Source organism: Anomaloglossus baeobatrachus, chromosome 12 (genome assembly GCF_048569485.1).
Source record: "Anomaloglossus baeobatrachus isolate aAnoBae1 chromosome 12, aAnoBae1.hap1, whole genome shotgun sequence".
NCBI classification, from domain to species: Eukaryota; Metazoa; Chordata; class Amphibia; order Anura; family Aromobatidae; genus Anomaloglossus; species Anomaloglossus baeobatrachus.
Window position 1 is genome coordinate 135257982 of NC_134364.1, and position 16997 is coordinate 135274978.

The 16997-nt window shown below is 48.4% G+C and overlaps 1 protein-coding gene across 1 annotated transcript in view; it reads left to right on the forward strand.

The window, feature by feature from the left end:
* Positions 1–16997, forward strand: part of PLA2G4F (phospholipase A2 group IVF) — a 178854-nt gene that overhangs the window by 107293 nt on the left and 54564 nt on the right. The window contains exon 11 of the mRNA XM_075330911.1: positions 5578–5707. Coding sequence (XP_075187026.1) covers positions 5578–5707 — 130 coding nt within the window. The remainder of the gene's footprint in view (positions 1–5577; positions 5708–16997) is intronic.

Genomic DNA, 16997 nt, shown 5'->3' on the forward strand with positions numbered 1-16997 from the left:
CTCCTTTGTAGAGTATGAAGGAGCGGTGACCCCGGTATATTCTGCTCCTTTGTAGGGTATGAAGGAGCAGTGACCCCGGTATATTCTGCTCCTTTGTAGGGTATAAAGAAGCGGTGACCCCGGTATATTCTGCTCATTGTAGGGTATGAAGGAGCGGTGACCCCGGTATATTCTGCTCCTTTGTAGAGTATGAAGGAGCGGTGACCCCGGTATATTCTGCTCGTTTGTAGGGTATGAAGGAGCAGTGACCCCGGTATATTCTGCTCCTTTGTAGGGTATGAAGGAGCGGTGACCCCGGTATATTCTGCTCCTTTGTAGGGTATGAAGGAGCAGTGACCCCGGTATATTCTGCTCCTTTGTAGGGTATGAAGGAGCGGTGACCCCGGTATATTCTGCTCCTTTGTAGGGTATGAAGGAGCGGTGACCCCGGTATATTCTGCTCCTTTGTTAGGGTATGAAGGAGCGGTGACCCCGGAATATTCTGCTCCTTTGTAGAGTATGTAGGAGCGGTGACCCCGGTATATTCTGCTCCTTTGTAGGGTATGTAGGAGCGGTGACCCCGGTATATTCTGCTCCTTTGTAGGGTACGAAGGAGCGGTGACCCCGGTATATTCTGCTCCTTTGTAGGGTATGAAGGAGCGGTGACCTCTGTATATTCTGCTCCTTTGTAGGGTATGAAGGAGCGGTGACCTCGGTATATTCTGCTCCTTTGTAGAGTATGAAGCAGCGGTGACCTCTGTATATTCTGCTCATTGTAGGGTATGAAGGAGCGGTGACCCCGGTATATTCTGCTCCTTTGTAGAGTATGAAGGAGCGGTGACCCCGGTAAATTCTGCTCCTTTGTAGGGTATGAAGGAGCGGTGACCCCGGTAAATTCTGCTCCTTTGTAGGGTATGAAGGAGCGGTAACCCCGGTAAATTCTCCTCCTTTGTAGAGTATGAAGGAGCGGTGACCCCGGTAAATTCTGCTCCTTTGTAGGGTATAAAGAAGCGGTGACCCCGGTATATTCTGCTCCTTTGTAGAGTATGAAGGAGCGGTGACCCCGGTATATTCTGCTCCTTTGTAGGGTATGAAGGAGCGGTGACCCCGGTATATTCTGCTCATTGTAGGGTATGAAGGAGCGGTGACCCCGGTATATTCTGCTCCTTTGTAGAGTATGAAGGAGCGGTGACCCCGGTATATTCTGCTCGTTTGTAGGGTATGAAGGAGCAGTGACCCCGGTATATTCTGCTCCTTTGTAGGGTATGAAGGAGCGGTGACCCCGGTATATTCTGCTCCTTTGTAGGGTATGAAGGAGCAGTGACCCCGGTATATTCTGCTCCTTTGTAGGGTATGAAGGAGCGGTGACCCCGGTATATTCTGCTCCTTTGTAGGGTATGAAGGAGCGGTGACCCCGGTATATTCTGCTCCTTTGTTAGGGTATGAAGGAGCGGTGACCCCGGAATATTCTGCTCCTTTGTAGAGTATGTAGGAGCGGTGACCCCGGTATATTCTGCTCCTTTGTAGGGTATGTAGGAGCGGTGACCCCGGTATATTCTGCTCCTTTGTAGGGTACGAAGGAGCGGTGACCCCGGTATATTCTGCTCCTTTGTAGGGTATGAAGGAGCGGTGACCTCTGTATATTCTGCTCCTTTGTAGGGTATGAAGGAGCGGTGACCTCGGTATATTCTGCTCCTTTGTAGAGTATGAAGCAGCGGTGACCTCTGTATATTCTGCTCATTGTAGGGTATGAAGGAGCGGTGACCCCGGTATATTCTGCTCCTTTGTAGAGTATGAAGGAGCGGTGACCCCGGTAAATTCTGCTCCTTTGTAGGGTATGAAGGAGCGGTGACCCCGGTAAATTCTGCTCCTTTGTAGGGTATGAAGGAGCGGTAACCCCGGTAAATTCTCCTCCTTTGTAGAGTATGAAGGAGCGGTGACCCCGGTAAATTCTGCTCCTTTGTAGGGTATAAAGAAGCGGTGACCCCGGTATATTCTGCTCCTTTGTAGAGTATGAAGGAGCGGTGACCCCGGTATATTCTGCTCCTTTGTAGGGTATGAAGGAGCGGTGACCCCGGTATATTCTGCTCCTTTGTAGGCTTTGAAGGAGCGGTGACCCCGGTATATTCTGCTCCTTTGTAGGCTTTGAAGGAGCGGTGACGCCGGTATATTCTGCTCCTTTGTAGGGTATGAAGGAGCGGTGACCCCGGTATATTCTGCTCCTTTGAAGAGTATGAAGGAGCGGTGACCCCGGTAAATTCTGCTCCTTTGTAGGGTATGAAGGAGCGGTGACCCCGGTAAATTCTGCTCCTTTGTAGAGTATGAAGGAGCGGTGACCCTGGTATATTCTGCTCCTTTGTAGGGTATGAAGGAGCGGTAACCCCGGTATATTCTGCTCCTTTGTAGGGTATGAAGGAGCGGTGACCCCGGTAAATTCTCCTCCTTTGTAGAGTATGAAGGAGCGGTGACCCCGGTAAATTCTGCTCCTTTGTAGAGTATGAAGGAGCGGTGACCCAGGAATATTCTGCTCCTTTGTAGGGTATGTAGGAGCGGTGACCCCGGTATATTCTGCTCCTTTGTGGAGTATGAAGGAGCGGTGACCCCGGTATATTCTGCTCCTTTGTAGAGTATGAAGGAGCGGTGACCCCGGTATATTCTGCTCCTTTGTAGGGTATGTAGGAGCGGTGACCCCGGTATATTCTGCTCCTTTGTAGGGTATGAAGGAGCGGTGACCCCGGTATATTCTGCTCCTTTGTAGGCTTTGAAGGAGCGGTGACCCCGGTATATTCTGCTCCTTTGTAGAGTATGAAGGAGCGGTGACCCCGGTAAATTCTGCTCCTTTGTAGAGTATGAAGGAGCGGTGACCCTGGTATATTCTGCTCCTTTGTAGGGTATGAAGGAGCGGTGACCTCGGTATATTCTGCTCCTTTGTAGGGTATGAAGGAGCGGTGACCCCGGTAAATTCTCCTCCTTTGTAGGGTATAAAGGAGAGCGGTGACCCCGGTAAATTCTGCTCCTTTGTAGGGTATGAAGGAGCGGTGACCCCGGTATATTCTGCTCCTTTGTAGGCTTTGAAGGAGCGGTGACGCCGGTATATTCTGCTCCTTTGTAGGGTATGAATGAGCGGTGACCCCGGTATATTCTGCTCCTTTGTAGGGTATGAAGGAGCGGTGACCCCGGTATATTCTGCTCCTTTGTAGAGTATGAAGGAGCGGTGACCCTGGTATATTCTGCTCCTTTGTAGGGTATGAAGGAGCGGTGACCTCGGTATATTCTGCTCCTTTGTAGGGTATGAAGGAGCGGTGACCCCGGTAAATTCTCCTCCTTTGTAGGGTATAAAGGAGAGCGGTGACCCCGGTATATTCTGCTCCTTTGTAGGGTATGAAGGAGCGGTGACCCCGGTATATTCTGCTCCTTTGTAGGCTTTGAAGGAGCGGTGACGCCGGTATATTCTGCTCCTTTGTAGGGTATGAATGAGCGGTGACCCCGGTATATTCTGCTCCTTTGTAGGGTATGAAGGAGCGGTGACCCCGGTATATTCTGCTCCTTTTGTAGGGTATGAAGGAGCGGTGACCCCGGTATATTCTTCTCCTTTGTAGGGTATGAAGGAGCGGTGACCTCTGTATATTCTGCTCCTTTGCGTTCACTGTCCGACCCTGTAAACAATATTCTCAAATGTTCAGTAAATGGAACAAAAAGCCACCTAGGTTCTCTACAGCTTGTAAATCTTCCATAAAGTGTCATTATTACTGATCTGTTCCAAGACTTCAGTTTATCTTACAATTAATCTGTCATTCGTCTTTAGTATGTCTTCTCTGAAAATGGAACTCTTTTTGAAAATCTACAGCTCTGGCAAAAATTCAGAGACCGCAGCACAATTGTCAGTTTTTCTGATTTTTCTATTTGTGAGTAAAATGTAAATTGTTCTTTATTCTATAATCTACTGACGACGTCTCTGAATTTCCAAGTAATACATGTTGTATTTATTTTCTGAAAATGAGAAATGGTGATAATAGAACAATGCACGGCTTTCACCTCAAATAATGCAAAGAAAACAAGGTCATAATCATTTACACACAACAATATAATAATGTTTTATATCGGGAAGATTCAGAAATCAATATTTTGTGGAATAACCATGATGTTTAATCCCAGCTTTCATGCTTCTTTGCTGGTTTCCACCAGTCATTCACACTGCTTTCGGGTGACCTTATGCCACTTCTTCCGTATCATTAATATACTGTCCTGAGGAAGGGGGCAGAGACGCCTGAAACGCGTAGACCTGTATGTGCTTTTTGAATAAATGACTTGGAACAATAACTACTAAGTGTCATTGGTGACAAGCGCAGTGGTGATCCCCGGTTTCCTTTAAAGGTGCAAAAATGTAAGCAGTTCTTTGTTTGATGGCTTGTGACTATCCATCGTCCTCTTGATTACATTTCAGAGGTTTTCAATGGGGTTCAGGTCTGGCGAATGGGGTGACCAGGACAGTGACCTACAAAAGGAATGGTAAACGGCAGCTGGGGTGAAGTGCACAGCAAGAACAGTTTGTCGCAGGCTCCTAGAGCCAGGGCTCAAGTCATGTAAAGCTAGAAAAAAGCCTCTCATCAATACGAAGCTAAGGAGAGCCAGGCTGAAGTTTGCCAAAGACCATAAGGATTGGACCATAGAGGACTGGAGTAAGGTAATTTTCTCTGATGAGTCTAATTTTCTGCTTTGCCCAACACCTGGTCGTCAAATGGTTAGACAGAGTCCTGGAGAGGCGTACAAAACACAGTGTCTTGGACCCACTGTGAAATTTGGTGGAGGATCAGTGATGATCTGGGGATGCTTCAGCAAGGCTGGTATTGGGCAGATTAAACTTTGCAAAGGACGTATGAATCAAGCTGCACACAAGGTTATCCTGGACAAACAGCTGCTTCCTTCTGCTCAGGCAATGTTCCCAAACTCTGAGGACTGTTTTTTTCCAGCAGGACAATGCACCATGCCATACAGCTAGGACAATCAATGTGTGGATGAAGGACCACCACATCAAAACCCTGTCATGGCCAGCCCAATCTCCAGACCTGAACCCCATTGAAATCCTCTGGAAGGTAATCAAGAAGAAGATGGATAGTCACAAATCACAAGCTTACATTTTCCACCTGAGCTGGCATAGGGTCACCCAAAAGCCGTGTGACAGACTGGAGGAAAGCAGCCAAGACACATGAAAGCTTTGATTAATAATCATGGTTATTCCACAAAATATTGATTTCTGAATCTTCCTAAGGTAAAACATTATATTGTTGTGTGTAAATTATTATGACCTTGTTTTCTTTGCATTATTTGAGGTGAAATCAATGCATTGTTCTGTTATTTTCACCATTTCTCATTTTCAGAAAATAAATACAGAATTTATTGCTTGGAAATTCGGAGACGTCGTCAGTGGATTATAGAATAAAGAACAATTGACATTTTACTCAGAAATAAAGAGAAAAATCAGAAAAACTGACAATTGTGCAGCGGACTCTGAATTTTTGCCAGAGCTGTAGATTCTAATACAACATTTGTACATTTTTTTCCTACTTGACTCGTATTTTCTGTTCTGCCTGAGGTTAGCTCTCAAGAACTGGACATTCGCCTTGGATTTGCTCTGTCACAAGGAGAGCGAGACTTCCTCGAGAAGAGAAAGGAGATCATTGCACAGTCTCTTAAGGACGCCCTGGATCTGAGCACAGCTCCTGATCAGGTGGGAGGTTTATTACATAGGAATAATATATATGTGAACAATTAGTAGGTTTCCCAATGTATAGACTTACTTTGCGTCATATCTAGCAACGAATAGAGATCAGAGATGTAAAAGTCATGGAAAAGAGGCAAATCTTTTCTTAATGTTAAGGCTGTGTTCACACTTTGCGTTCTCAATGCAATATTTTTTGCTGCAGTATCAAATTGTGGCAAAAATATGCAATTGTGTGAACAAGGTTATTGTCCAACGATTGCCATTAATTGTCTACTATGCGGCTGTAAATTAAGTACAGCTTGAGAAATAGCTCAAAATAATATGGTATTGGAATGAGCATTGTTTTTTTGGGGGGAACTAAATTTCCTTTAGGGGTATGTGCAGAAAGTTTTTTTGACCAGGTCAATTTTCAAATGTAAATTTCTTCAGGAAACTCCTCCATTTTTGGGGGCATGTTTAAAGGAGTTTCTCGGTCCATCATTGTGCGACAGCGGAACCACGGGTTAGTTTGCTGCCATCTGGAGGCTGACGCTAATAATACACCATAAAGGGAACCTGTCACCAGATGTTTCCTATATAAATTAGGACTAGCACCTATAAGCCCTCATAATCATATACAGAATTCTGGAATGTTGTCCCCAATCTGATCTGCAAGGCAAAAAATAGCTTTTATTACACTCGCCTACAGGGCGGTGCGGTCTGATGGGCATCGCTGGTCTTGATCCGGAGCCTCCTCTCCTCTTACAATCGCCATCCTCCTTCTTGCTTTGTGTGGATGACGCATCCTACCTCCTCCATACAATGTCTTCCATCATCCTCTCTGTCCTTGCTGAGGGCAAAGTACTGTAGTGCACATGCGACCTAGAAAGGATAAAAAGTGCTGGCGCATGAGCACTACAGTACTTTGCTCTGCTGTCAGTAGGGGAAAGAGACGTGTGCCTGCGCAGGAGCGTGATTTAAGACACTGTGGTGAGGACGTAGAACACATCATCCATGCGAAGCACGGAAGGAGGACAGTGTTCTTAAGAAGAGAGGGGGAGCTGGATCAAGACCAGAGATGACCATCGGGCCGGACCGCACCTTAGTTGACTATACAAAGAGGTATTTTATTGCCTTGCGGATTGGATTGGGGACCAGCACTCCAGAGTGCTGTATATGAGGGCTTATAGGTGGCGGCCCTACTTTATATGGGAAAAACTGGTGACCAGTTTACTTTAACAAAAAAATGTCTCCTCCCTAGCAGACTATACAGTGGGGGAAATAATTATTAGATCCCTTGCTGAATTTGTAAGTTTGCCCACTGACAAAGACATGAACAGTCTATAATTTTAAGGGTCAGTTAATTTTAACAGAGATAGAATATCAAAAATAAAATCCAGAAAATCTCATTGCATAAATTATCTAAATTTATATGCATTTTACAGAGAGAAATAAGTATTTGATCCCCTACCAACCATTAAAGGGTGCTTTACACGCTGCGACATTGCTAGCGATCTCGTTAGCAATGTAACATGCCAGATCGCACATACGATTTGCCGAGATCACACATGTGACCGGCGCTACATAAATGACCTATGTGCGATCTCGGCATATCTTATCTACGATCTGGCGTGTCACATCGCTAACAAGATCGCTAGCAATGTCGCAGCGTGTAAAGCACCCTTAAGAGTTCTGGCTCCTACAGACACTTAGACGCTCCTAATCACCTCATTACCTGCATTATAGACAGCTCTTACATTGTCACCTGTAAAAAGCCTCCTGTGACTTCCGGTTCCGGTCCTGGCTGCGGTGGAGGCTTGAGGGAGAAGCTCCTGCCACCCCCTGGAAAAACCAGTCTGAAAGAAGCCCCCCGCCTCCGGGAACAAGACAAAAATCACTCAGCAGGAAAGCGGAGGCCAGCAGCGATGGATCGCTACCTGCTGAGAAGCGCTGGCTGCAGTGAAGGATCCGGGAGGAACGGCGACGCTGCGGCTGGGAGAGATGTGAATGCACTGATCATGGCGCCGGCAAGCATGTCGGGGGCGGAGCCAGAGGTGCAGGGGAGAGACGAGACGGATCCATGCTGGAAAGGCAGAGTAATGGAGGACACGGCTGAGGAGACAGAGGAATCCGGAGCTGGAGAGAGGTGGATGCAGGGGCCAGAGGAGGGCAGCTCACAGTGGGAGGATGAGGGAGACATGGAGGGTGGGCTGAGAGAGGAGGAGGCCGGCGATATGGAGGGGGGCAGTGGAGGATCAGGAGGGCCGGAGGAAGATGCATGCCAGCAGAGGAGGGAGAGAGGAGGCAAATGGGGGCAATCTCTTTACAGGAGGAGATCATCCTCTGCCATTCCTGGTAAAGGAAGTAAAAAACAGCAAGACACACTTCCATCTCAGCCCTATAGGGCGACAGAGGGAGGCAGAGGCTCCACACTAACAAGAAGGTATATGAAAACAGCACCACCTGCTGGTCACAATAAGCAAGTACAAGAGATACATGTGGACTATAAAAAATTGGCAATAGAAGTGACATCTCATCTATCTAAGGAGATAAAAATAGCCATAGAGGCAGCCATACAATCTTCACTAGCCGCCATGCAGAAGCAATTGGCTGATCACTCAAATAGACTGACAGAAACAGAGCAGAGAATCTCTAATTCTGAGGAGGCAATCTCGACCATGCAAGATCAAATAGCAACTTTAATAAAATCTAATGAATACCTGAAAGACAAGGCAGAGGACCTAGAAAACAGATCGAGACGAAATAATCTACGTATTGTGGGGCTGCCAGAATCGGTATCATTGGGGCAGCTAGACAACATCTGCGAGGTGGACCTACCACAGGCGTTGGGTATAAAAGCGAAATTCAGAGTGGAAAGGGCCCACAGAGTGGGACCATTGAGGCAACAAGAGATGAACAAAGGAGAAGGACAAAGTCCAAGCAGTAAATACCCGCCAAGAGCCAGACAAGTGATAGTCAAATACCTCGACTACAAGCACAAAGAAGAAATATTGAAGGCCTTTAGAGAACGTAAACGGCCCCTACAATACCAAGGAAATAGACTGCTGATCTTTGGGGACTATTCGGTTGATGTATCCAAGCGGAGGAAGGACTTCAGCAAGCTGTGCACATTTCTGTACAACAAAAGAGTAAAATGCCAACTACTTTACCCAGCCATACTAAAGGTCAGGAACTCCAATGGAACATTCTCATATTATAAAGACCACAAGGAAGCGGAAAACATCCTTATGTCAGATCACGACAGAAGTCGGGCAGAGGCTCTGGAGAGGAGATCTAATGAAGGAGGAAATTACAGAAAAGGCTCCTCTACAGGTTCAGGAAGAGGGGACGGACAACACAGCAGGCAAACACACCCTGAGACCAACGGAGAGGGGATTCGGAGTCCAGCTCAGCAACCCAGCCCCAGACCGGACTTCAGGGAGCAGCACCCTTGAGAGCCACCAAGTCACGTGATGACTCTTGAACTGATTTTTACTGGTTTTTCTCTGAACCCCTTGACCAAGGAGGGGGAGCGGGCCGAGAGGGGGGGGTCGGTGTGAGAGGGACGGAGAGGGAACCAATCTTTTTCCTACCTTCGGTGGCGGGGGAGAGGAGAAGATGAGAGGTCCTTTTTCTGCTTCCTCTCTCTCTTCTCCTTCCTCTTCTCCTTCTTTTTCTTTTCCTTCTTCTTCTACCTTCTTCTTCTCCTTCTGCTTTTCTTTCTCCTTATACTTCTTCTCCTCCCCCCCTTTTTTTTCCTCCTCTTCTCTCTTTTTCCTCCCCTTTCTCTTCCTCTTTTTCTCTCTCTTCTTCTCTCTCTTTTTCTTCTCTTCTCTCCTCTTCTTCTTCTCCTCTCTCTTCTTCTTCTTCTTCTTCTCTTTCCCCTTCTTTTTCTCCCCTCTTCCTCTTTTCTCTCTCTCTCCTTCCCTTTCTCCTCTCTCTTCTTCTTCTCCTCTCTTTTTCTTCTGCTCTTTCCCCTCTTTTGTCCTCCTCTTCTTCTTCTTCTCTCTTTTCTTCCTCACCTTTCTCTTTTTCCTCTTCACTCTCTTCTTTTTCTCTCTTTTCTGGGCTCTGCTTCTCTCTCTCTGGATTTTCTTTCAGATCTCAATACAGTGGATCCGAACGGGTTGAAAGGAAGGTCCCACAAAATCAGGACTAAGCCAGCGGAAGAACTCTCGCTAAGGTTCTACTATATATGACATATTGTTTTATTCCTTGCATAATACCTAAGGTTGTTGTGCGATACTCGGGGGAAAGAAACATAGAATTTGTTTATCAGGGGGGTGATTAGGGAGACTCATAATTTGGCCAGGAAGAAGGGAAGTCACTAACATGGCAAAAAGAGCCGAAAGTCCCTTTAAAGGGAATACCTGTTTGGTCGTTATAGGATTTATATTTTTCATATGTTGTATAGGGGTTTATTTTCGAGTTGGGGAAAAGAAATGCCATTCTGTAGGAACCACTTGTGAGTGCATTGTTGACAGTCGTGTCTCTCTTACAGTCGAGGGCTTGAAGGGCAGTATCACCAAGAGCAAACCGTTCAGACAAACATGGTGCAACTAATAACGTGGAATGTTAAGGGCCTTAGATCACCTAACAAGCGAGCAATGATACTAAGACACTTGAAAAGACTAAAAACTGATATTGCACTTCTACAAGAAACCCACTTAGGGAGGGAAGATTTTTTCCGCATGAAAAAATACTGGGTGGGTTCAGTATATGGGGCAGCGGCACAGGGAAGGAAGGCGGGCACAATGATTTTGATAAACAAACAGCTTAGCCATGAAGTGGTGGCTCAGGAAGAGGATGATCAAGGAAGATGGCAGCATTTAACAATTACCAGTCCAGCGGGAACACTCAGTATATATAATGTGTATGGCCCAAACTCGAAACAGAATCAGTTCCATGACACCATAAAATCCATAATTCTTTCAGATAGGGAAACTAACATCATAGTGGCGGGGGACTTTAATGCAGTGCCAGACTCAGCGGAGGACAGAAGCAAGGGAGAGGGTGTGGTGGGACACGGGGACAAGGGCTCAGCCCACAGAGAGGTTTCTTTGGAGGATGTAGGACTAAAAGACATTTGGAGAGTAACTCACCCACATGACAGAGAGTATACGCACTTCTCTCACCCACATAACAGTTGGTCTCGTATAGATCAGATTTGGTTGTCTTTGGAATTGGCAAATGGTGTGCAGAACTGCATGATTGAGAGTATGGTGATCTCAGATCACAGTCCGGTGAGAGTGGGTCTTAGAGAGAAATTCAAGAGAGGATCAGACATTATATGGAGATTCCCGTCGTTTCTCCTAAGACAGGACAATTTTCACAAGATAATAAAGGAATGGTGGGAAGAGTTCTCAGAAAATAATAAGGAACATAGGGCGACGCCAGTATTATTCTGGGAAACGGCGAAAGCGGTCTTGAGAGGACGCTTGGTGGGGTATGCGGCCATGGTTAAACGAAAGACGAACGTGAAATACAATTTTCACAGCGAGGCAGTGCGACTAGCGTATACCAACTATCTGACAGACAGGTCTATCACGGCAAAAGATAGGTGGATGGCGGCCAAGAGAGACTTTGACGAGTGGGCAAAAAAAAAGGAACAACTATTCTGGTCACATAAAGAGGTGGATCTTCATAGATTTGGGAATAAGGCGGGGAGGATGTTGGCAAATTTAGCAAGGGGCAACAGAAAGATTACGGTAATCTCTAAAATGAAAATAAAGGGTGGAGGGGTGACATCGGATCCCAAGGAAATTAATAAGGTCTTGGAAGAATATTACAGAAAGTTGTACGGGCCAGGACATAACGACATGACTGAGGAGGCGGAGTGGCTAAGGCAAGCCCAATTATCTAGCTTAACGGAGGAGGAACTGGAAGTCTTAAACGCAGATATCACAGAGGAGGAGGTTTCAAAAACAATTGGGGAACTTAGTACTGATAAGGCTCCAGGGCCCGATGGTTTCAACAGCGAATTTTATAAAGTCCTCAAGGATCTGATTTCTCCGGATCTAACTTCAGTCTTTAACGCAATTCTGGGGGGAACAGAAATCCCTAAAAATGCCAATATAGCATACATTAAATTAATACCCAAGGGAACCAAGGACCTGGACGACCCTTCGAGTTATCGGCCCATCTCGCTCATCAACCAGGACTTAAAAATAATGTCTAAAATCATGGCGGACAGATTGGCCACGGTCTTACCTAGGTTAATTTCAGAACATCAGGTAGGGTTCATAAAAGGGAGAAATGCGGTGACCAACATTAGGAAGACGATTCTAGTGGTAGACGCAGTGAGATTGGGGCGCACGAAGGGGGGGGTAAGTCCTGCATTAGTCACACTCGACGCCGAGAAAGCGTTCGACAATGTTAACTGCAGCTGGTTAGACAAGGTGATGGAGGCCGCGGGGATCTTAGGTAAGATGAGACTCTATATTAACAGTCTATATGCCAACTCAGGAGCAAGGATCCACACCCCGGGTTTTTTGTCCGACGTGTTCCCCCTGAAGAAAGGGACGAGACAAGGATGCCCGCTATCCCCATTGTTATTTAACCTGGCAATTGAACCCCTATCAAGAGTGCTGCAGGGTCATAATAGTTTTAAAGGGATCAACATATGGGGTACAGAAATGAAGATAGCGCTTTTTGCTGATGACGTGATTCTATTTATGGGGGATCCTGGTGCGGACCTGCCCCGGACACTTAGCATGATAGAAAAATTTGGCACCTTTTCAGGTTTTAAATTAAATAAAAAGAAATGTGAGCTGCTATTCCTGAGCGGGGACCAAGGGCCAGCTGGGGGTATCTTAAGCAATGGGCATGTGAATGGAATTCCGGTAGCACAAACATCAGTCAAATACCTGGGAGTACATGTAGGAAGGACGGTGCAATCAATTTATAAAATGAACTATGGTCCACTGATCAGAAAAATCATAAATCAATTGAAGGGCTGGAAGGGACTACCCCTGCCATTACTGGCAAGATGTCACCTCATAAAAATGATGAGCTTCCCTAGACTGCTGTACCCCTTCCAAACGATTCCATTATTGTTAACACTAAGGGATGTCAACAGACTGAACTCAGCGTATGCAGATTTTATTTGGAGGGGAAGGAAACCCAGAATAAAGCTGCGCACGCTGATGAAGTCTGTGGAGGAGGGAGGGATAAATTTTCCGGACGTCAGAGGGTATAACGTAGTGTGCATCATGAGACACGTGATCGATTGGCTGAGAGGAACGAGTAGGCACTCGGATTATGGTATGGAACTCAAGTACGTTGAGCCATGGGATCTGACGTCTATTCTTCACTCCCCATTGTCCAAGGTTGAAGGTCACATAAGAAACTCCGTTATATTCCGAGACACCATGTTGGCCTGGAGATTGGTAAGACGGAAATTGGGACTTTCATGGAAGGTATCAAAATACCTAAATCCTTGGGCATCACCAAACTTCCCCCAGGGGAGAGAGAATAGACTATTCCTCAAATGGAAAGAGAAGGGCGTTAGGAGAATGACAGATGTAATGAATGTGGAAGAGAGAAGGTGGATGACAGGTCGGGAAGTGCTTGATAAATACAGCCTCAATGGCTTCCACATTATTCAGTACGAACAATTGAAACATGGAATAATGAGAGAGCTGGGTGAGATTGGTAGGGAACTGAACAAGAGTATGATTGACGAGCTTATGGAAGGCAATGTAACAAATTTGAATGTCTCTCGAATATACCGAACATTTAGAGGTGTGCTAATATCCCGGGAAGATAGTCGTACACTTTTAGCATGGAAAAAACAACTGAAAGGGCAAGAAGTGGTGGAGGTCATATTGAAAGGATGGGTTCAGATGCGGAAACAAGTCACCAATGAGAGCTGGAGAGACACCCAATTTAGGATATTACACAGGGCAGTTTTGGGTTTCAACATACCGGGCAGGGAGGCACGGTGCCCTAAGTGCCATAAAGAAAAAACAGACATGTTACATGGCCTGTGGGAATGCAGGATGATAAAGAGGTTCTGGAATCAAGTCGGAACACTAGCCCAGACAACATGGAAAATTTCCTGCAAACCAGAGCTAATGGTGTGGATTTTTCACTTCTTTGAGGGCGGAGTGAGAGGGGGACTGAATTCTCGGGACAAAAAGACATTTGCAATCATACATGATATAGCTATGATAGCTAAAAGGTGCATCCTAAAGCACTGGATACAGGAGGAGGCTCCATCCACAGGGGAAGTCATCGGGGAATTACATAATCTTTTGAGGATGGAGAAACTAGAAGCAGAAAGGGACAAAGACAATAAGACTACCAAGTTTTTTAGTAGGTGGAAAACTTTTATTGAAGTTTATCTTAAACAGGAAGAAATAGATCATTTAGTGGCACCTTTTAGGAATACGGAGTGGTACCTTCTGAGTGAAATCCAGGGCAGCTTGGGAAAATTGAGGATTACTTAGCGGGGACTAAGGTGAAGGACAAGGGTAAGATGGTATGACATGACCAAGGCACGGCGTCAACAGTAGAAATATTAAAGAGTGGCACAGGGACTTAAGGGTTTGTTTCATGTAAGTTAAGTTTGGATTCTATAATTTTGACTTATTTAATGTCAATGTAACCTGATAATACTTCGTATGATACGATATTGTGTAGAATATGTAAAATCAATAAAAACTGTTTGGAAAAAGCCTCCTGTCCACAGACCCCATTAATCAGTCAGACTCTAACCTCTACAACATGGGCGACCAAAGAGCTTTCTAAGGATGTCAGGGATGAGATCATAGACCTGCACATGGCTGGAATGGGCTACAAAACCATTTGTAAGACGCTGGGTGAGAAGGAGAAACTGCTGGTGCCAGTAGTAAGAAAATGTAAGAAATACAAAATGAGTGTCAATCAACATCGATCAGGAGCTCCATGCAAAATCTCACCTTGTGGGGTCTCCAGGATCATGAAGAAAGGGAGAGATCAGCTTAAAACTACACAGGGGGAACATGTTAATGATCTCAAGGCAGCTGGGATCACAGTCACCAAGAAAACCATTGGAAACACATTACACTGTAATGGCTTAAAATCCTGCAGTGTCCACAAAGTCCCACTGCTCAAGAAGGCCCATGTGCAGTCGGCCCGTCTGAAGAAGGCCCATGTGCAGCCGGCCCGTCTGAAGAAGGCCCATGTGCAGCCGGCCCGTCTGAAGAAGGCCCATGTGCAGCCGGCCCGTCTGAAGAAGGCCCATGTGCAGCCGGCCCGTCTGAAGAAGGCCCATGTGCAGCCGGCCTGTCTGAAGAAGGCCCATGTGCAGCCGGCCCGTCTGAAGAAGGCCCATGTGCAGCCGGCCCGTCTGAAGAAGGCCCATGTGCAGCCGGCCCGTCTGAAGAAGGCCCATGTGCAGCCGGCCCGTCTGAAGAAGGCCCATGTGCAGCCGGCCCGTCTGAAGAAGGCCCATGTGCAGCCGGCCCGTCTGAAGAAGGCCCATGTGCAGCCGGCCCGTCTGAAGAAGCCCATGTGCAGCCGGCCCGTCTGAAGAAGGCCCATGTGCAGCCGGCCCGTCTGAAGAAGGCCCATGTGCAGCCGGCCCGTCTGAAGAAGGCCCATGTGCAGCCGGCCCGTCTGAAGAAGGCCCATGTGCAGCCGGCCCGTCTGAAGAAGGCCCATGTGCAGCCGGCCCGTCTGAAGAAGGCCCATGTGCAGCCGGCCCGTCTGAAGAAGGCCCATGTGCAGCCGGCCCGTCTGAAGAAGGCCCATGTGCAGCCGGCCCGTCTGAAGAAGGCCCATGTGCAGCCGGCCCGTCTGAAGAAGGCCCATGTGCAGCCGGCCCGTCTGAAGAAGGCCCATGTGCAGCCGGCCCGTCTGAAGAAGGCCCATGTGCAGCCGGCCCGTCTGAAGAAGGCCCATGTGCAGCCGGCCCGTCTGAAGAAGGCCCATGTGCAGCCGGCCCGTCTGAAGAAGCCCATGTGCAGCCGGCCCGTCTGAAGAAGGCCCATGTGCAGCCGGCCCGTCTGACTAAAGCCCATGTGCAGCCGGCCCGTCTGAAGAAGACCCATGTGCAGCCGGCCCGTCTGAAGAAGGCCCATGTGCAGCCTGCCCGTCTGAAGAAGGCCCATGTGCAGCCTGCCCGTCTGAAGAAGGCCCATGTGCAGCCGGCCCGTCTGAAGAAAGCCCATGTGCAGCCGGCCTGTCTGACTAAAGCCCATGTGCAGCCGGCCCGTCTGAAGACGGCCCATGTGCAGCCGGCCCGTCTGAAGAAAGCCCATGTGCAGCCGGCCTGTCTGAAGAAGGCCCATGTGCAGCCGGCCTGTCTGAAGAAGGCCCATGTGCAGCCGGCCCGTCTGAAGAAGGCCCATGTGCAGCCGGCCCGTCTGAAGAAAGCCCATGTGCAGCCGGCCTGTCTGAAGAAGGCCCATGTGCAGCCGGCCCATCTGAAGAAGGCCCATGTGCAGCTGGCCCGTCTGAAGAAGGCCCATGTGCAGCCGGCCTGTCTGAAGAAAGCCCATGTGCAGCCGGCCTGTCTGACTAAAGCCCATGTGCAGCCGGCCTGTCTGAAGAAGGCCCATGTGCAGCCGGCCCGTCTGAAGAAGGCCCATGTGCAGCCGGCCCGTCTGAAGAAGGCCCATGTGCAGCCGGCCCGTCTGAAGAAGGCCCATGTGCAGCCGGCCCGTCTGAAGAAGGCCCATGTGCAGCCGGCCTGTCTGAAGAAGGCCCATGTGCAGCCGGCCCGTCTGAAGAAGGCCCATGTGCAGCCGGCCCGTCTGAAGAAGGCCCATGTGCAGCCGGCCCGTCTGAAGAAGGCCCATGTGCAGCCGGCCCGTCTGAAGAAGCCCATGTGCAGCCGGCCCGTCTGAAGAAGGCCCATGTGCAGCCGGCCCGTCTGAAGAAGGCCCATGTGCAGCCGGCCCGTCTGAAGAAGGCCCATGTGCAGCCGGCCCGTCTGAAGAAGGCCCATGTGCAGCCGGCCCGTCTGAAGAAGGCCCATGTGCAGCCGGCCCGTCTGAAGAAGGCCCATGTGCAGCCGGCCCGTCTGAAGAAGGCCCATGTGCAGCCGGCCCGTCTGAAGAAGGCCCATGTGCAGCCGGCCCGTCTGAAGAAGGCCCATGTGCAGCCGGCCCGTCTGAAGAAGGCCCATGTGCAGCCGGCCCGTCTGAAGAAGGCCCATGTGCAGCCGGCCCGTCTGAAGAAGGCCCATGTGCAGCCGGCCCGTCTGAAGAAGGCCCATGTGCAGCCGGCCCGTCTGAAGAAGGCCCATGTGCAGCCGGCCCGTCTGAAGAAGGCCCATGTGCAGCCGGCCCGTCTGAAGAAGGCCCATGTGCAGCCGGCCCGTCTGAAGAAG